General features: G+C 38.2%; 1 protein-coding gene across 3 annotated transcripts in view; it reads right to left on the reverse strand.

Moving 5' to 3' along the window:
* Positions 1 to 20,968, reverse strand: part of ASAP1 (ArfGAP with SH3 domain, ankyrin repeat and PH domain 1) — a 482,413-nt gene that overhangs the window by 65,735 nt on the left and 395,710 nt on the right. For all 3 annotated transcript variants that reach the window (XM_027845500.1, XM_027845502.1, XM_027845501.1), the window contains 2 exons: positions 7,153 to 7,240; positions 2,492 to 2,540 (listed from right to left, as the gene is read on the reverse strand). In XM_027845500.1, the coding sequence (XP_027701301.1) occupies positions 2,492 to 2,540; positions 7,153 to 7,240 (137 nt within the window). The remainder of the gene's footprint in view (positions 1 to 2,491; positions 2,541 to 7,152; positions 7,241 to 20,968) is intronic.

A 20,968-nucleotide genomic window follows, 5' to 3' on the forward strand; every position in this document is an offset into this window, starting at 1 on the left:
AAAAAACGGAAGGAATTAAGAGGCAGAAGGGAGAAAAGATACAGAGCCAGAGAGATAAAAAGTCATGGGGGTATGCAGAGAAGAAAATGGGTTCAAAGAAAGCAACCCCTTTACATGTGCACTTGATCCCCTACACATCAGAGGAGGGAGGGAGGGAGGGAGAGGGAAAGAGGGAGAGGGAGAGGGAGGGAGGAGGAGGGAGAGGGAGAGGGGGAGAGAGAGAGAGAGAGAGCACTTAAAAATCTAGGGAGGGAGAGGGGAAATGATAGAGAAAGAAGGGAATGCAGAGAGTGTGGGGAAAGAGAAAAAGGAAGAAAGAGAAAAACAGAGAAATGGAAGGAGAGGGAGAAAAAACTAGAACAAAAGGGAGGAGCTAGATGGAGGATGAAAGAAAGAGAAAGGGAGAAAGATGACATCAGCTCAGTGGTCTGGGTACCTATGAAACTATGGAGAGAGGTCACATGACCTGAGTAATCCCATCAGGACACATTTTTTCTTTGGTGTTCATAAGAAGTAAAAATTTTAAAGTATAGACTGCAGTGCCATGAGTTTTTTGTTTTGTTTTGTTTTCTTAGTTCCCAGCTTTAGCCCAAATCTCTTCCTTTCCCACTCCCAGGTAATATGGGAAAACTTGGGGGAAAACTAGCCAAGTGACAAAGCAGAAGTCATGAGAAAAGTTCTCTTATTAATTATTATGTTGTATCTGTCAATAAGCATTTATTAATTGCTTAACATGTACCAGGCGTTATCTTAGGTGCTGGGGATACAGAGAAAGGTAAGAAACATTCCCTGCCCTCAAGGAGTTCCCATTCCAATGGGGGAGATAACATGTAAATAACTAGGTGTATATAAGACATGTACAGAATAAAAGGAAGGTGATGTCAGAAGGGAAGGCACAAGAAGTGGGACTGGGAAAGGCCTCCTGAGGGAGAGGAGACTTGAGTTATAGCTTGAGGGAAGCCAGGGGAACTTAGAGGAAGTAAAGAGGGAGATAATTTCAGGCCTGGAAGACAGCCAGTGAAAAGGCATGGAGAGAGGACATGAAGAGCCACAAATAGGCCAATGTGGAGGGAAGAAAGTGTGATTAAGACTGGAATGGTAGGATGAGGGAAATCTATGAAGAAGGATCATGGATCTGGGCCAAGTTTGTATTTATTTTGGGCTTATCCCTCTGTTTTTTTTTCCCTTTGATTTTAAAATCTACACTCTTGAAACAATCTTTTTCAGTACTATGTACATTAAGCATAGTAAGAGCATGTTTTATACCTTGTTTTTTAAAGTATATTTTGTCCAGATTTTAAAAATGGAACATAATAAACACTATTCTTCCTCATATACTCTAGCCAAATTGGAGTACTTAGGTTCCCTAAACCCTGATTTTAGACTTTGCTTAAAATAAACAAAAAAAAACCTAAAACCTTTTCCTTGTTTTTAAATCTTAAGCTAAATTTACTGCAATATAAATATATACACAAACACACGTTTTTCACATATACATACATATATATGTATCTATCTAGATTTCTATATATGCACGTGAGTGTGAAAGACAACACATAACTACTCCTTTTTTTTTTTTAAACCAATTATGACTTGGCATGTAAGTACCTTAAAAAGAGGGAAAAATTGGTTTACAAGTAAAATGAGGTGTTGTACTGGATAATTTTAAAGATCTCTTTAAATTCTGATATTCTATAAATGTTGGCTATAAACTTAAAACGATGGACAACCTTTGTACACTATGGGCCTTGATTTTTTAGGGAAATGATGAATAGACTATAAATTCCTTAAAGTAAGATCATGTCTTCTATATCCTCTGCACTGCCTAGAACGGCATTGAGTCTACAAGAAGCACACAATAGTTGTTGACCAAAACAAACCAAACCCCAAACCCCAAAGTTATTCTCACTGAACACCATATGGGAAAGCACACAGCACTTTAGAGGAAATGTAGAACATAAACTCTAATAGAGTGGGAGCTCCTTTGAGAAAGGGGAGTATTTGCTTGTCTGTTTTAATATCTATAGAGTGTTATAAAAAAGCAGGGGCTTAAGTGTTTTTGGAATTGAAAAGTCTTCTCTGAATTCATGATATTATGTTATTAATTAATTCACAGTTGACTGAATTTCTCCTACTCTTCCTTCTTTGCATATGTTTGTTCACCCTTTTCCCTAATCCAACTGAAATCCTAGCCATCCTTCAAGGCCCAGCCCAGGAGGCACCAACTCCAGGAAGTCGTATCTCCTCTTCTCCATTTCTACCCCACAAGTTAGAAATATCTCTCTCTTCTCCTCAGAACTTTCATTATCACTGTACTTAGTATATTCTATCTTATCTCCCCTACAACTATAAACTCCAGGAGGGCAGGGAATGAACCTTTGCATCTTCCAGTTCTCAGCCCAGGACCTTGCCTGAGGAGGCAAGTAGTACCTGTTTGCTTTCTTAAATTTGTCCAAGTGAATCAAATTACTGTTTTAAAAAAAATACTCACGCTACATAGTCTTGCTCATCTTCTGCTTGAAAGTGGTAAGTTCTATTATCTACAAGTACAAAAAAGGGGAAAAATATTGAAAAACAGAAAACCTTTCATCGTAGATCATATTCTAAAAGACACCCAATAATTAGCTACCATTTTAGGTAATGGATGCATTCTGTCTTAGCTTGATGGTGTTTTGAATGATACAAATTCTACTCAGTCATCTGTCCATACTTACCCTCTGAAGCATAAAATTCAAACAAATGCCACATAATAATCTAACATATTTCCAAAGAGATTTTGGTGACAGAATAAAGAATGCCTCCCTGTCAATTCAATTCTTTTCCCCTTCCCTTTTTCAAATTTCTTTTAAGTGTGTGTTTCCTTTAAAAACAAAAAAACAAAACAAAACAAAAAATTTCCTTTTCTAAGAAATCATTGATCCTATAGCCCTCTGCTCATCCTGGAGATTAAATTCTCAGAAGAGCTGTAACATGTAGGCAGACCTATTCTGCCTCAGAGAAGCCTAAAAAAGCTTCAGCTGCTGCCTGGTGAAATAAGGCTGCTTTGAGGAAGGATTAAGCCCTTTCCCAAAGAGTTGTCTCAAATCAGTTAAAGGAAGATGCTGAAGGCTAAAGGTGTAAACAGGCTTGCCAAGAGCTGCAGAAACAGCTTGTTTTGAAATGCTTCAGTGGTGCCAAGCAATTCCCTGTAGTTCAGAATTTTCTGTGCTTCTTAATGAACTCCTAAATCTAGAAGTAGGGTGTGGTCTACTGTGGTTATGCTGCAATTTAAAGAAGAAACTTTTAATAGTATCAGTGATCAATTAATTTCCTGGTCATATGAAACACAGAGGAAGCATGATACAGTGCATAGGATCTTAGACTTGAAGTCACAGTTCACATCTGCCTCAGACTCTTATTAGCTGTGTGACCCTGGGCAAGTCATTTAATGTCTCTGTGCCTCAGTTTCTTCATCTGTAAAATGGTGGGGGCTGGACTTTTCACTACTGAGGTCGTCCTTCCAGTTCTGCTCTATGATCCTGTGATCCTAGGATAAGCCATGTCACCTTACAGAATCCCAGTCACCTGTTCTAAGACTTGAATTAGCAGAAGGGTAGTTGATCTGCACTGGTACAGGAAGCTTTCTTGAAGTTTTCAATACCAATGAAATCATAGGTCCAGGCAAAAAAAACCTTCAACTCCAGCAAAAAGATTACAGAATTTAGAAATGGAAGAGACTTCAGAGGTTGTTTAGCATAAGCTGCTCATTTTACAGAAGATAAAATGCAGACTCAGAAGGCAAATGACTTGTCACCATGTTCACAAAGGAAGCAAGGTGCAAAGCTGGAATTCATGCCCAGCTTCCCTTACTTATAGTCCAGGCCTTTTTCCACTATAAATTCTTAATGCAAAGATAAACTGATCTCACTATTAATCCAAATGCTTAGGTTAAAAATCTGATAGCATCAATTTATATAATAGCAATAAAACTATTTCTAAAGGGCATGAAAACATTTTTTTTGGTTGCTCTCTACAGTGAAAATGTTATTGACCATGGTCCGGCTTCCCTAGGTTCTAAGTCAATTCTGAAATAGAAAGGATGTTTAAGGTGAATGGCTACGTGCCTATGATTAATCTCCAGTCATCTTGCCATCTATTCTTTGCAAAAGGAACCATTGTGGGGTAGGTTCAAACACTCTGAATTAGAGGGGATGGACTATGTTTGAATCCCTGATCTGTTACTAATACCCATTGTAAGTTTTTGAAATACTCTGAGAGCCTCAGCAAAATGTGGGAAGTGGATTAAATCAGCAGGTGTCAAACAGGCAGCCCATAGCATTTCAGAGTGTGGCTGAACCAGATTAAAATGCAAATGGTAAATATTTAACAAAATCAATAAAAATATAATAGAACATAGATAGTGTTAATATGTGGTTTTCTAAGTCAATATGCACCTACAGTGATCCTTACACTACAGTTAATGACTGTTTGTGTTTGATACCACTGGATTAGATGATTTCTAAGTTTGTTAACATGTTCTAATTCCTATGATTCTATGAATCCTATGGAATTTGTTGCCTTTGTTAATTAATTACAGGATTAAACCTGTAAATAGGCAGCAACTTAGACAGGAAGGAAAAAACCTGACAAACCGATTAGGCTGAGTCTCTTTTCATTTTCAGTGAAAATGCTTTGAACCTCCTCAATGAACTCCAATATGAAAGCCATCTTCCCCACTTCCTTTAATCTGGGGCTATCAAATAGTCCTCTTAATAGGGGTAGCTAGGTGGCACAATGAATACAATGCTGGACTTGAATTCAAATCCCTCCTCAGACATTTATAAGCTTTGTGACTCTAGGCTTAATCTCTCTCATCTTCAGTTTCCTCATCTGTAAAATAGATATAATTAATAACACCTACTTCACAGGATTGTTTTGAGGAGCAAATGAGATAAGGTTTATAAAATACTTTGCAAATCTTAAAATGCTAGATAGTTACAAGTTAATATTATTATTAATTATGATCAGATTAAGATGGCATTTTCTCTTGCTACAAGAGATCTGATCGTAGCTGTTTGGGCCGTGTCTAGTACAGTGTTACCTAGAGGGAAGAAGATGAACTATTTAGGTTCCCCTCTAAGATCACAGTATGTTAGACCTGAAACAGACCTTCAAACCTAAAATGTTATAAAAGGGGGAAGGGAACAAGCATTTGTTAAGCACCTACTATGTGCCAGGCACTGTTAGAAGTGCTTCAAAAAATATTATCTCCTTTTGTCCCCTCACAATAACCCTCTGAGGTAGCTGCTCAGTTTCATTTTACAGTTGAGTAAATTGAGGCAGCCAGAGGTTAAGTAATTAGTCCAGGATCATAGAGTGGGTAAGTGTCTGAAGTGGGGTTTGAAGTCAGGTTTTCCTGACTTCAGGCTCTGTTGTTATCTGGTCGTTGAGTAATGTCCAATTCTTTGTGACTCCTATCATTCACTATCTCTTGAAGCCTGTCCAAGTTCATGTTTGTTGTTTCCATGACACTATCTTTTCATCTCATCCTCTGCAGTCCCCTTTTTCTTTTGCCTTCAATCTTTCCCAACATCAGGGTCTTTTCCAATGACTCCTGTCCATCTTCTCGTTACGTGGCCAAAAGTATTTAAGCTTCAGTATTTGGCCTTCTAGTGAATAGCTTGAATTGGTTTCTTTGACTGGTTTAATCTCCTTAATGTCCCAGGGACTCTCAAAAGTGTTCTTCAGCATCACATTTCCAAAGCATTGATTTTGTGGTGCTCAGCTTTCCTTATAGTCCAGCTCTCACAGCCATATACATTGTTACTGGAAAAACCACAGCTTTGACTATACAAGCCTTTGTCAGCAAGGTGATGTCTCCGCATTTTAGTATGCTGTCCAGATTTGTCATAGCTTTCCTTCCAAGGAGCAAGCATCTTTTAATTTCATGGCTGCCATCACCATCTATAGTGATCTTTGAGCCCCAGAATATGAAATCTGACACTGCTTCCATTTCTTCTCCCTCTGCTTGCCAGGAAGTGATGGGACCAGTTGCTGAGATCTTAGTTTTTTGATGTTAAGCTCCAAGCCAGGTTTTACACTCTCCTCTTCCACCCTCATCACAATGCTTCTTGAATCCTCTTCACTTTCTGCCATCAGAGTAGCATCATCTGCATATCTGAAACTGTTGACATTTCTTCTGGCAACCTCTAGGCCTAGTGCTCTAGATATTGCACCACCTAAGGAAGGAAATTTATAATGTAGAATGCTGGAACCTTAGACTGTAGAATACTGGAGCTGGAAGGGACCTTAGAACACAGGATGTTCAAGATGACAAGGATTTTTGAGTTCAACAAGTCCAACCTCCTCATTTGAGGAATTGAGGAAGGAATCCAGGCTGAGAGGCTGTTATTGACTCAAAATCACATACTAAGATGGTGTCACAGCCAGTACTGAAAAGCAGGTCTCCTAGCACCCAGGCTAGTGTTCTTTCCACTAAACCTGGGATTCTTAATCCTTTTTTTTTGTCTCATGGAACTCTCTGATAGTCTGCTGGAGCATATGGACCCCTTGTCTCAGAATAATGTTTTCAAAATGTACAAAATACATAGGATTAATAGGGAAATGTATTACATTGAAATATATTCATCAAAATAAAAAAAAAAACAAAGTTCATGGACTCCAGGTTAAGAGCCCCTGATTTTATCATAGTGCTTCTTACTTTGTTCATATGACTCTATGATGCTGGAACTTTGGTTAAAACAGTTACAAAGATACCCAAGAAACACTTTTTTTTCTAACTTCAAAGTACAACGCTATGCTGACTTTAACTCTTTTTGATATCCCCAGCACCTAGCATAGAGCCTGCCATACAGTAGGTACTTAATGAATGTTTATCAATTGATTAATTTCACTTAGGTCCTCTCCAGTATTTGTGGCTGCTACTGCTGTTAGTGAAAGTCATGCATGCTCATCAGCAGATGACATAATATATGAATTATGATAGGAAGTCTAACTGATGTCCAGGGAGGATTACCCATTGGAACTCAAATGAATCATTAAAGTAAAAACTTTAAGGAAATTTGGTTAGTAAAAGCAGTTGCTAAAAAATCCCAACATATGGATATGCAAGCCCCAGAAATCATAATTATTGATTCAGAAAAAATTACATACGTGATATCAGGTCAAAAGACTTCTTATCTTCAGCATTAGGTTTCACCTGGCAAGTTAGTAGGTTCAGTTTAGCTGGTTGCCTGTTGGACTAGAAAAAAAGAAAGATGTTTTTCTCAAAGACCTCAAATATGTCTCAAGAAGCAGTGCTCATGCTCGGTCTATATGTATATGTCAGTCTGTCTGTCATGTCTGTTTGTCTATCCATCCATCCATCCATCTATCTATCTATCAAGGTAGTTAGGAGAGAAGGAAGCTGGGCATTACTGTTGATACCTATACTGTTGTGATTTATTTTGGGAAAGTCACTTATTCTCTGAGTTTCCCCACAAATAACGATTTGGTTAAGTCTTGTCATTTATCTCACACGAATTTCTTTAGGTAATTAAATGCCTCAATGAACTCCCTATAAGTGTATGTAATTAATTTAGTGATAGAGCAGAATAGAAATGGGAATAATTCACATCTGCTTTGAATTAAATTGCATCAAACTAAGTTTTTATGTTTAAAACATTTAAATTTTTATGACTTAGGAAAATCTTGTAGAAAGGCATGAAGATGGTAAAATTTGGTACTTCAACACAACATTCAATTCCATCAATCACAATAATTAACAAATATTTAACCCTTTCTGTTAGATCCTGATAATCATGAATTCAATTTGGATGTGAAATTCAAGTTATTTCAGAGAAAATACAATGCAACAATGACTAGCCTAAAGTCACTGTTTATTGAATCCCTGAATCAAGTATCTCTGAATTACTATAGAGAGAAAGAGGGAAAAAAAAGTAGGAAAAGTTTAAAGTCAGTGGGGAAGACACTATTTTGTAAGTAGGCATTTATATCTTTGAAAAAACCATGTAATAAATACCCTGAAGTTTAGCTGTTTAAACAAGGAACTATATTTTTGATAATGTAAAATGTTCACATTATATTGAAATCTTTTAACTCGTATGATTTATACCTCACTTCTTAGAGGACAGGCATAGCTTTGGCCCACTTCTGCTACCCAACAGCAGCATCCTACATAGATTAGAAGCTATGTATCGACTGCACCCATACATGGGAAATCTTTTAATTCTGTCTCTCAACAAGATGTCTGGGAAAAAACCAATCACCACCTTTCAAAAAGTAGAACCTGTAATTCAGACCTTCTGACCAATAGGTGGCATCAGTGCATGACAGCCACCTAGTTCACCATGAAAAAACATTAAAAATGCTGAGTGTTGGAGATCAGCATATTTTTCACATTTTCTATGATCAGCAATGCATCTCATTAAAATTCTTTATTAACCCAGAAAACCTTAAAGTTAACCATCAAAACACTTCCTACTGTGGTAAAAAGAATGCTGTATGAAGAGTCAGAGGACTTGGGTTGAAATTCTGAGAAAACTATTTGTGTGAACCCTGGCACACCACTTAATTGCTCTGAGTCTCAGTTTCCCCAACTATAAAATGAGGTGATTGGACAAGATGAATTCTAAGCCCACTTCTAACGTTAATTGTTGATCCTAAATGCCAAGGTACATTTTAGTATCTTTCTCATTGATTTAAAAATTATCCTTTGCAAACTCACTCGGTCCTGATTTAGAGAAGCAGAAGTCCCTGGAAATTCTATGCTTAATCTTTAGACTCATTCAATATCAAAGAACTCCAGGAGGCTTCTTTCTTAGGAGCCAATTTTTCCTATTCTTTTTTTCTTAACTCCAAATGATCTATTCATATTATCTAGGGCATCTTGGCTAATCAGGGGAAGTCTTTAATTTGCTTTTTTCAACCTTCTGGCTGCCTTAGCTCCTACAGTTTCCCATACCCCAGAAGAGAGATGCAAAAAGAAAGAAAATCTCATTCCTGAAAGTAAACTACTGGCCCCTTCTGACTTCTCCACTCTTCCTTCTGACTTTTCCAATGTATTTTCTCACATTCACTCCTCTACCATCTCCTCTCCCAAAGTTCTCTAAAAACCTTCCACCTCTAAGACACTGGCATTTCCTGTGCAGAAAGAGACTGGCACGACCAAAGGGCTATCAGTAGCTAAGAATTTAGCAGAGCAATGCAGGGCTAGGACCTCCCCAGCTATACATAAATACAAACACATTCACGACATTGAGTTAGTCAAAATTCATATGGACATGAGCCTTTTTGTCCCAGCTCAAATTCATCGGTTCACCTAATTTCTTGATCTTCCTTGACCTTGGACTATGTTTCCCCATTTGTCTTTTGGGTCTAGTTGCTGTCATGTAGTCAACCTGTTTTTCCAGATTCTGGAATGCTTCATACCCTTGGCTTCTGTTGTTGTTATTGTTTAAGTATGTTATGATAACTGACCCTTTTGCTCCCAACAACCTACCTTCTCATTAACTGAAAATTACTCTGTAGACTTTACCCATACCAGAAAAGTTGGCTGGTATCATTACCTGCTCTACAAAGGTCTACTGGGTATAGCCCTAGGCTGGCTTTCATCAGGTTCTATACTAGTCCACTTTATCTAGGAGTTACTGGCTTAATTTGCACACAACAGCATATTTCTAAAAATCCTTTTGCTACCAACAACAGCTCAAGAGAATGGCTTAGGGTATCTAGCAAGATTTCTTTTGAGCTATTTTTTTTGTAAGTCCCTATATGTGTATCACATATAACAAGAAATAATTTTGAGGTGAAAAGTTAGATAGATCATATTCTAGAAAACCTGTTGATCATGTAAAATTTGTGTTTGTGAAAAAAAGAAATAACATTTACTGTTGCGCTAAGTATACACAAAGTGTCTTCAGTATCTATTCATCCACCTTAGCTGAGCCAGCAGAATGAGTGTCCATGAGACTGGCTGGGGGGAGGGGCTGGACACCTTTATAAGAAGGGGAAAGCTGTAGCAGTTGCATTTATTCACCCTGCTCAGGGTCTTATACAACTAGGACTCTGATTATGGAGTAGTATGGTGCAAAAGAATTTCCCAAAGAGCTATCTTGGAGTTTAAGACTGGATATTGTTAACTAAGTGGAATGAAGGTGATGCCATAAACATACAAACATCTATGCACATATAGATGCACACATACAAATGTAGGTGTGTTCCCAAAAGCTTGGTGCAGTTTTTATTAAAGCTTGGTAGGACCTGTATGAGGAAACAATGCAAATGATGCACTCAAATAATACACAGCAGAGATTCATGGTCTCATATGCAATCCTCTTTTCCTTTTTTAATTTGTATATGCATTTGTTGGTGTTTGTCAGGTTTATAATAATAAAAAGGAAAATAAAAAAGTGATGCATTTAATGTGGGATAAATGGGATTCTTTATTAATTTTTAGAAAATTTCACAATACTACTTCATATAGTTTGGACTTCAGGTGAATTGGACTTTGAATAACATCACTTTTCGGGGGGATAAATATTCACGGGTAACCTCGTATGAAGAATTCTGATTTTGGTCCCATGTTGTTACCACCATGCTTTGTCCTTAAAATATAATGAGTGATCAACTTTCCATGTGGATGTCTGAACTGCACTAGCATTGTAGAGAGTACATATAATCTCTGACTCCTCCAGCTATTAGAGAGCAACATAGTGGAAAGAGAATTGAATGGGGAGTGTCAGGAGACTTCTGGCTCTTTCTTTCTGGAACTTTAACTAGCAGTATCACATGAAACAAGTCACATAATCTCTCAATTTCCTTATTTGTAAAATGGGGATAATACTGTCTGCCCAATCATTCTTCTGAGGTTGATGGCAACAAGTCAAATGAGAAAACAGATGTGAAAGTACTTGAAAAATATAAAGGAGTATATTAATGCAACATAGTAATTATCCCCTTGAAGACATTTGAAACATTAAAGAAGTGAGCAAATAGTAAGACCCTTTAGCAATGATTAAACCCAATCTTGCCGTGTTGTAACTGAGCAGGGTGTTGTGAATGATGACATCAGAATACTCAAGTAATAACACCCCTTGAGTGGGAGTGAGATGGCTGCTTCAAATGGGGCAAGTATAATACTTTTTGAAAACACACAAAATTTTAAGCCATCCAAAGCAGCCGCACACATTTTGGAAACAGCAGCTTCATCTGACAGATTGCAAGAAATGAGCTATTCCTTCAGCAAAAGCTCTGGGCATATTTGGGGGCCATGAAGCAAAGACCCTAAAAGTATCAGTTGTAGTTAATAAACCAAGGTCCAGGTTTTAAGTGTAAGAAACTGGTGGTCACATAATGTTCTTTCCCCCAACAACATCCCTGTATATAAATAGGGATAACTTTAATTTTCAACTATGAAACATGATGATACCTGAGACCCTGTCAAAGGCAGGAAGCAATCCTTTCATTCAGTTACTGGTGAGACCACAATTGGGAATACACTATGTCCTGTCTGGGAAGCCACATTTTAATAGCAATGTAGAAAGCTGGCAGAGATCAAGATTCTTGGAATCTCAAAGTTGGAAGGGACCTTAAGGATGATTAAAGGGATGGAACATAGGAATGTTGAAGATAGATTAAAGGAGTTATTTAGTCTAGAAAAACAGGGAACTGAGGGGCTACAATAATCAAGCCTGTGGAGAGTTATAAGAGCAGAGCCAAGCAGCTGTTTTCCATATGAGTAGAGTTGTAGAAAATGCCTTCAAATGGCAGTAAGAGATGTGGGTTAGACATAAGAAGGCACTTCCCAAAGTTAAGGGTGATACCCATTTGGGACAGGCTACAGCCTTACAGAAGAGGTAATCGAAATATATGTGCCTCAAGATTTTAAATATGCTACACAATCCACGTCATGGTTTTGGTTTAAATGTGTGGAAGGCACAGGTCTGAGTAGATAACTTTCTCACTTGTTTAAGCTCACCTTCCCCTGATCTCCAACCCCCAGGTTAAAGTAAGGTTTTTTTAACCAGAGGCCCACAGACGAGTCTGTGAACTTGGATGGGAAAAAAATACAACTTTATTTTTACTAACCTTTAACTGAAATTTAGTATTTCTTTCAATTATGACAAACCAGAGTACAATTAGCAGTACCTTTGACTTTGTCATCAATAGAAATCACCAATATTTTAATCACTTATTACAGTTACTGTAGCTATCTTGAGATACTGTTTATGTTCATCACTACTTTGAAATTATTATAGTTATTAGACCTATTGCTAGACTGCAAATGATTATGATCTTCTTGTCTGTATACTACAAATATTTCAATATAACTGTTTTCCTTTGCAATCCTATGCATTTTATTTTATGCATTTAAAAACATGGTTCTGAAAAAAGGTTCATAGACTTCCTGTGTTTTTTTCTTGTTGTTGTTTTTGCTAGGCAATGGGGTTAAGTGACTTGCCCAGGGTCACACAGCTACTAAGTGTCAAGTGTCTGAGGCTGGATTTGAACTCAGGACCTCCTGATTCCAAGTCCAGTCCTCTATCCACTGCACCATCTAGCTGCCCCGAGTTCATAGATTCCAATAGGATCCATAACACCAAAAATGGTTAAGAATCCCTGAGGAATCTCAGAACCCATCAAGTCCATCCCACATCTGAACAGGAATCCCTTTTACAACATGTCCACTAAGTGGTCATCTAGTCCCCAATTTAAAAGCTCTCTAGAGATAAGGTATATGCTATATTCCGAGGCCACTCCTTCTACTTCTGGACAGCAATAATGGTTAAGAAATTTTTTATTTCCATGGAGCACAAATCTGCTTCTTTGCAATTTCCACCCACTGCTCCTAAGTTCTGTCCTCTGGGGTAGAAGAACAAGTAAGACAAGTAAGACAAGTTGAAGCCCTGTCTAACTCTCGTGTTTTTATTTTTAATGTTTCCATTACTCTTCATAAAATTACACACAATGGTTCCTAAAAGAAAGATTACTAATCAGGTCAGTCTCCCTCTCTCCCTCGTTTTAGAAAGATGAAACAAAGTCCTTGCTTCTCATTTTGGAGGACTGATTGTTCAAAACACAATACTGGATAGCAACTGGCTAGAAGAAAGGGCTCTATAGCTACATGCTAAAGTTATTCTGTGACTGACACACAACTTCAATGAGAATGGCGTATGATATTTATTCACTCAGAAGTTTGTCAAGGCCACTGAACTGAATTTAAAATTATCACACCAACAATGACTTCATTTGACTTGGCACACTGTCAACATGTACTGCTTTTTCACCAAATGAGTTGTTACTTGAGCCACTGGGGTACACACTGACACTTTGAGAGACATTCTAGTCTATTGGAAAAAACACTGGAGAGTTTGGAGACCTGGGTACTTGTCCTAGCTCTGCTCCACTGATTATGTGCCTGACTTTGACCAAATTATTTTACTTTTCACCTCTCTTGACCTCATCTGTAAAAGCTAGGGCCTGAATCAGGGCAATGGATTTGGAGTTAGAGGATTTTGGTTCAAATCTTGACTCCCCCACAAACTGTGTGAACTAGGCAAGTGATGTAACCTCTCTGGGAGGCAAGTTTCTTATCTGAAGACTGAAAGGGTTGAACGAGATGATCACTGAGGTCCTTTCAATATTTAAATCACTATGTAGGATTACAAAGATAACCAATTACATGGAAACACAGTTATTAAATATGTTTTAGAAGATCAAATATCTCATGGATCCCAAGTTAAGAACCCATGGAACAAACAAACTAGCCTGAGGATCCAGGGCACTGTTCCAAATTCAGTCAGGGGATATTTTGGGATGACAAGTGTTGTCCTACACTGGGGGCTATAAGGGTTCCCAGCCAGGGGAGTTTTAGGAAGATAAGATAAATTAATAAGCTGAGAACCAGCCAGTAAGGCTGTATAGACTTTTTGTATATGCTTCTAATTATCTTGGGGCCCCTAGGCGGCACAATGGATAGAATCTGCATCTGGAGTCAGGAAGACCTGAGTTCAAATCCGGCCTCAGACATTTTACTAGCTGTGTAAACCTGGGCAAGTCACTTAACCCTGTTTGCCTCAGTTTCCTCATCTACAAAATGAACTGGAGAAAGAAATGGCAAACTATTCCAATATCTTTGCCAAGATAACCCCAAATGGGGGTCACAAAGAGCTGGACACAACTGAAATGAAAGAATAGCAACAAAAACTAATTACCTTATGCTGTTACATTATTTCTTTTAACGATTTTTTTTTACTGATATCTCTTCTTTACATCATCTATACTTCCCAATGTATCTCTCCCTCTCCAGAGCTTAGATGTTGAATTATTTCTGAATTAATATTCTCTTTCCCTAAGTAGATAAATGTCTTTGCTTAAATCTAAGGCAACTTGGATGTGATAAAGGAAAGATGAAGGAGGTACCAGAACTGGGAACCAAGATATGGTGGGAGCCACAAAGGATTTAGAGAAAGGTAATTATGGATTAAGTATGGTAGACAGGGATCAAAGAAGGTTGAAACTCAGTGAAAGCTAAGTGTCTGAAACAGGAGCTTAGAGATCAATAAAGTGTAGAAAACAGAAGCCCCTGAATGAAGCCAAGTCCAAGGTCCTTTAGATCAAGTTCAAGGAGAGTCCTGTCTCCCGAATCTTACTTTATAAAACAAACTCTAAGGTCCTTGTATTATAGTGATGTGATAAAACTAAGTGGAACAAAGGATTCTAATGGTATGGAGCACAGGGCTCTATGAAAAAACAAAATAAAACTAATGACTGTCATCTTCCTTTCAACCTAAGGTTCCTTCCTGTGCCTCATTGCGGCCTGCAGATGACTCTATTTCTTGAAAGCTGTGCCAATTGAGTTGGAAAATCTCCCAGTATCAGCTTGCCTGCTATCCAAGGACTAGCCAAAAGAAGTTAACAGAATCCCACTCCCTCATTACCTCTTAGCATTGCTAAGTTTGCTTCAAGGCTCAGCTCAATATCCTACATGAAGCCACTGCTGATTCCCACAGGGACTAGTGCCTTTCCTCCAAAATTAACCTTGCTTTTACTTTGTGGGATCAGGGTGTCCTAGAAGGCTTACTGTAGAATTTTAAGATATTAAAGCTTTAATAGGATTTTGTGTATATCTATATTATAACATACTGTCTTATAGGAGGTAAGCTCCTTGAGGGCAGAGACTTTTTAATCATTTTGGTCTTTGTATGTTTGGTGTCCAGCACATACTGTTGTTGCTGGTCAGTTGTTCAGTTGTGTCCAAATCTTCATGACCCTGTGGACCACACTGTCCAGGGGGTTTTCATGGCAAAGATACTGAAACAGTTTGCCATTTCTTTCTTCAATGGATTAAGGCAAACAGAGGTTAAATGACTTGCCCAGGGTCACACAATTAATATCTGAGGTCAGATTTGTCCTGACTCCAGGCCCAGGACTCTATCCATTGCATCACCAAGCATCAATTTCAAGATGGATAATTATATTAGTTTAGGAACTCTCTCTACTGATGCTGCTCAGAATCCACCCTTGATTTGGGATCAGTTAGTCAACCTGCATTATTAAGTACCCCACTATGTGCCAGATTCTATTCAGTGAGGATATAAAGATAAAGATAAAACAGTTCTGGTCTTCAGAATAGATAGAAAATGACTGGGGAGGAAAGCAGTGGCAGCTGGGGAGGAGGGTTTAGGAAAGATGGTTTTTATGAATTGCTGTGCCATACATCTCTTCAAAAAATTATTATCTGGTGATATTATCATTTGTGGCAGCTAGATGGTGCACTGGATATAGTGCTGAGCCTACAGTCAGGAAGACCTGAGTTCAAATGTGACCTCAGTCACTTACTAGTCTTGTGATCCTGGGCAAGTCATTCAACTTCTGTCGGCCTCAGTTTCCTCATCTGTAAAATGGAGGTCATAATAGCACCCACTTCCCAGGGTTGTTGTGATTAAATAAGATATTTGTAAAGTGCTCACCACAGTGCCTGGCACATAGTAGGTGCTTAATAAATGCTTGTTTGCTTCCTTTCTAGTAAAAAGGTGATTGATTCTTTTTGCTTTTAGGTAGTCTGGTCCTTGACCCAAAAGACATACAATCCACTACTTGGTGGTACTTTTAGTGCACAGGTTCTCTACCTGTGATTTCATTGGTACAGGGAACTCCCAGGTCAGGAAACCCTCTCTACCACTTAAAGAGAGGTGCCTAGAGAAGAATTGTCAAACTCAAATACAAAGGGGTTGCTAATCTTCACATAAGGATTCCGGCTGGCCTCACACTGACTTAGTTTAAAAATGTAATATTAATGGTTTTACTGTATTTTTATTTATTTTGTTAAATATTTCCCAATTACTTTTTAACATGTTTCTTCCATACAGGATTAATGTCAAGTTACTTGTTTGACCCTTCTGAACTCACTGAGAGGATAAATGACTTGCCATGGGTTACACAGCTAGTGTGTGTCCAAGGTAGGACTCAAACCCAGGTCCTACCTATAGCTAGGGAGGCTGCCTCTTCACCAACATAATGAACACTTGTTAAATGCTGGTTGTCTTGATGCTGAATTCTGTCTACATTATTAGAGTGTACCTGGCTATTTTAAAATGTCAGTTAGCAGGAGGGCAAATGTTTACACTGTCCTCAACATTAGATTGCCATTTTATGTTACAACTTTTGGAAATGAAGATTTCACTTTATTCCCTCTGAAACTCTGAGGTTCATGCTTTTACAGATGATTTAAACCAGAACAAATGCTCAGCACGTTAGCTTTTCACTCTTCATAAAGACGAGCCAGAGACCTTTATCTTTTTGGAGAAGGAAAAAAAATTGGCCAAAGGCAAACATTCATTTGTGATTTCTGATTCCCCCCCCCCCCCCCCCGGCATCTTTGGAAATGTTCTAACTAATGGAAATGGAAGCAAGGAAGTTTCCCCCATTATTTCTCAGCCATAAAGCTCTGTCACCCAAAATAGAAAACTCTCTGCAGGTAAAAGGTTGTCAGAATAATGTAGATATAGCTTTCCAAACAAAATGAGTCAAGATTGATTAATGTTACTTAGCTTGTAGAAGGAAGAAAAATACCTAGTTGTGTCCTTAGCTTAGTTAATTCAACAGGAAAAAAGTATAATGTTGTTAATATGAAGATATATCACTGTTAGTAGAAAATAGCTGCTGTAGAATTATTTGTTCAGAAAAGATATTTCTCCCCCTTGCATATGTGTTTGTATATGTGCATGCACATGTATGTATGTATGTGCATGTGCATATGTATGTGATCCTATTAAATTAGCTTGCTTGGCAATGTTGACCATTATTTAGGAAATAAAAAACATTGTTAGGTATATTCCATAGTAATAGGAAATGAGCAGAAATGAAATAATAAAATAGTATGGCCAGTTTTTGGCTTCTGCATTGCATCTCTATAATGATGCTTGTTAACTCAATTAAACAAATTTTATTAAACTTCTATTGGGTGAAATGAGCACTCTGCTGGGTACTAGGAGAGATTAATTTAAGTTAATTAAAGTAAAAGTATATAACATAAATACAAATTAACAGAAAAGTTTGTCTTTGTAATTCCCTGAAACAAGTAGAGTGCCTGTCATACAGAAGGTATTTAATAATGCTTGCTGACTGATAACTTATATCAACTGCAATGTGGCACAGGTATCACAGTTTAGTTTAAATAACATTCAAAGTACCTTTATCCTCTTTCCACCTCCCTTTCTATATTCCATTTTATTCTCACCACCCCCTTTCCAATGGCACCCGCTATTCATTTTTAATAGTATTTTATTTTTTTCCCTGAATTATATGTCAAGACAATTTTGAGCATTCATTTTTTTTGAGTTCCAAATTCTTCTCTGTCCCTCCCTTGCCTCCCCTCTTTTGAAAATGGTAGGCAATTTGATATAGGCTATACATGAGCTATCATGTAAAACATTTTCATATTAGTCACAGTTGTGAAAGAAGAAACAGATCAAAAGGGGAAAAAAAACACGAAAAAGAATAAATTAAGTGAAAAAAGTATGCTTTGATCTGTATTCCAAGTCCATCAGTTCTTTATTTGGAGGTGGATGACATTTTTTTTGTGGGTCCTTTGTACTTTAATTGTGTTGCTGGGAAGAGCTGAGTCATTCATAGTTGATCATCGCACAATGTTGCTGATAGTGTATATAATGTTTTCCTTGTTCTGTTCATTTCACTTTGCATTCGTTTGTACAAGTCTTTCCAGGTTTTTCTGAAATCTGTCTCTTCATCATTTCTTATTGCATAATAGTATTCCATTTCATTCATATGCTAGAGCTTGTTCAGCCATTCCCCAATTGATAGGCCTCTCCTCAATTTCCAATATTTTGCTACCATGAAAAGGGCTGCTATAAATATTTTGGCCCATGTAGGTCCTTTTCCATTTTTTATGATCTCTTGGAGGTACAGAGCTAGTAATGGTATGCAGAGTTTGGTTGTCCTTTGGGCATAGTTCCAAACTGTTCTTCAGAATGGTTGGATTAGTTCGCAACTCCACCAATAGTGTATTAATGTCCCAATTTTCCCACATCCTCTCCAATATTTATCATTTTCCTTACACCTCTACCCTCTGTCTATGTATATTCCTTCTAGCTGTACTATCAGTGGTACAATTTTTAAGAATTACAAGTATCCTCTTCCTGTTGTAGGTATGTAAACAGTTCAGCTTCATTGAATCCCTTATGGTTTTTTTTTTCCCTTTTCCCCTTTTCAGGCTTCTCATGGGTCTTGATATTGGAGATCAAATTTTTTGTTCAATTCTGGTCTTGTTATGAAAGCTTGAAATTCTTCTATTTATTTGAATGACCATTTTTTCCCTTGAAGTATTATGCTTAATTTTGCTGGGTAAGTAACTCTTAGTTGTAGTCCTTGCTCCTTTGCCTTTCAGAATATTATGTTCCAAGACCTCTGATCTTTAGTGTTGCAGCTGCTAAGTCCTGTGTAATCCCAATTGTGGTTCCTTGATATTTGAATTGTTTCTTTCTGGCTACTTGCAGTACTATTTCCTTGACCTGATAGTTCTGTAATTTGGCTATAATGTTCTCTGGAGTTTTTATTTTGGGATTTCTTTCCTGAGGTGATTGGTGGATTCTTTAAATGCCTAGTTCACCCTCTGGTTCTGGGATATCTGGGTAGTCTTACTTGATAATTTCTTGAAAGATGCTGTCCAGGTCCTCCTTTTAGTTATGGTTTTCAGGTAGTCCAATGATTCTGATATTGTGTCTCCTGTATCTATTTTACAGGTCAGCTATTTTTCCAATGAGGTATTTTACATTTTCTTCTATTTTTTCATTATTTTAAACTTGTTTGATTGATTCTTTTTTTTTTTTTTTTTTTGGTGAGGCAATTGGGGTTAAGTGACTTGCCCAGTTATACAACTAATAAGTGTTATGTGTCTGAGGGCGGATTTGAACTCAGGTCCTCCTGATTTCAGGGCTAGTGCTCTACCCACTGCACCACCAAGCTGCCTCTATTTGATTGATTCTTGATGTCTTGAGTCATTCGTTTCTACTCGCCCAATTCTGACTTTTAAGGAGTTGCTTTCCTCAGTTAGCTTTTTGTAGTTCCTTTTATATTTGGCCAATTCTACTTTTTAAACAGTTATGTTCTTTTTCCAAGTGGCTGACTCTTTTTTCATAATTCTCTCTCATCATTCTTACTTCTCTTTCCAATTTTTCTTCTACCTCTCTTATATGATTTTAAAGCTCCTTTTTGAGTTCTTCCACAAATCCATTCTAACCACTTCTCGTTTTTCTTTGAGGTTTTGCCCATAGGTGTTTTGACAATATTGTCCTCTTCTGAGTTTGTGTCTTGATCTTCCCTCTCACCATAATAACTTTCTATCATCATATTCTTTTTTTTTTTCTTTTTTTTTGCTCGTGTTTATTGGCCTTTTCCCTTTCTTTTAAATTTAGATCTGATCCCAGGATGGAAGGGGCACTGTCTCAGGCTTCTTGTACTAGAGGCTGTAGGCCCTGGCTGTTTACCTAGTGCTATGCTGATATTGCCCTGAGTCCCACGAGGGGCCGTGTCTGGTGCTGAGCTGAGGGGGTGTGGTGGGAGGTTGCTGGTGCTGCTTAAAGTTGTAGGTGTCTGGCAGCTTATCTGGTTCTGTGCTGGGGTTCTAGTGCTGATGTCTGGCATGTGCTGAGGCGGTAGGGGTACTTCTGTATTTCCCTGGGCCTACACTGAAGTATGTGGTGGTCCAGCCACTGGAGGCTGCCTGTTTGCCTAGGGCTATGCTGAAGCTTGTGAAGGTCTGGCTGCTGGGGGCTGTCTGTTTGTCCAGGGATATGCTGAAGTACCATGGCTGTTCTCAGAGCTGGAGTCTGCCCCTTCCCCTGGCTATACTGAGCCACGTGGGGAGTCCTGGTGTTGGCTTCTGCCTGCTCCACCACACTGGACTCAGGATCTCCTGCCAGTTTGCTGAGGTGGGGCTTGCTGGGATGTTTCCTGTCCTGGATTGCATTCCCCTTTTACCTGAGTGAGACAGACTTTTTCTGCTGATTTTCCAAGTTTCTTGGGATAAAAGACTGTTTCTCTACATCTTTTTGCTGGTTCTACTGTTCCAGGATTTGTTTTGGTGTGCTATTTTATGGTTGTTTGGAGTAGAATACAGAAGAGTTATGGCGATTTACTGCTTATTCCAACATTTTAGCTCCTGGAAGTCCCCCATTCTTTATCCAATACTTTTTGGATGTCCTTTAGAATATCAGAATTCCTTCCTGGAACATTCTACCTATACAGGTCCTCTTTTGAAAAAGTTAGTCCATGCTTAATAATTATTTTTCCTTTCCTCTCCTCAATCTCTAGATTTCTCAACTGATGTGAGGGACTATCTGATGTTGGCTACTGCCAGGTGAGCGTTGTGGCAAGATTGGGGTAAGATCTGGGTATTTGGAAGTCGAGGCAGGGGCTGTGGTAGGCGGAGTTGTGGTGAACTGGGATG

The sequence above is a fragment of the Vombatus ursinus genome, unplaced genomic scaffold, assembly GCF_900497805.2.
Source record: "Vombatus ursinus unplaced genomic scaffold, bare-nosed wombat genome assembly UNPS02014973.1, whole genome shotgun sequence".
NCBI lineage: Eukaryota > Metazoa > Chordata > Mammalia > Diprotodontia > Vombatidae > Vombatus > Vombatus ursinus.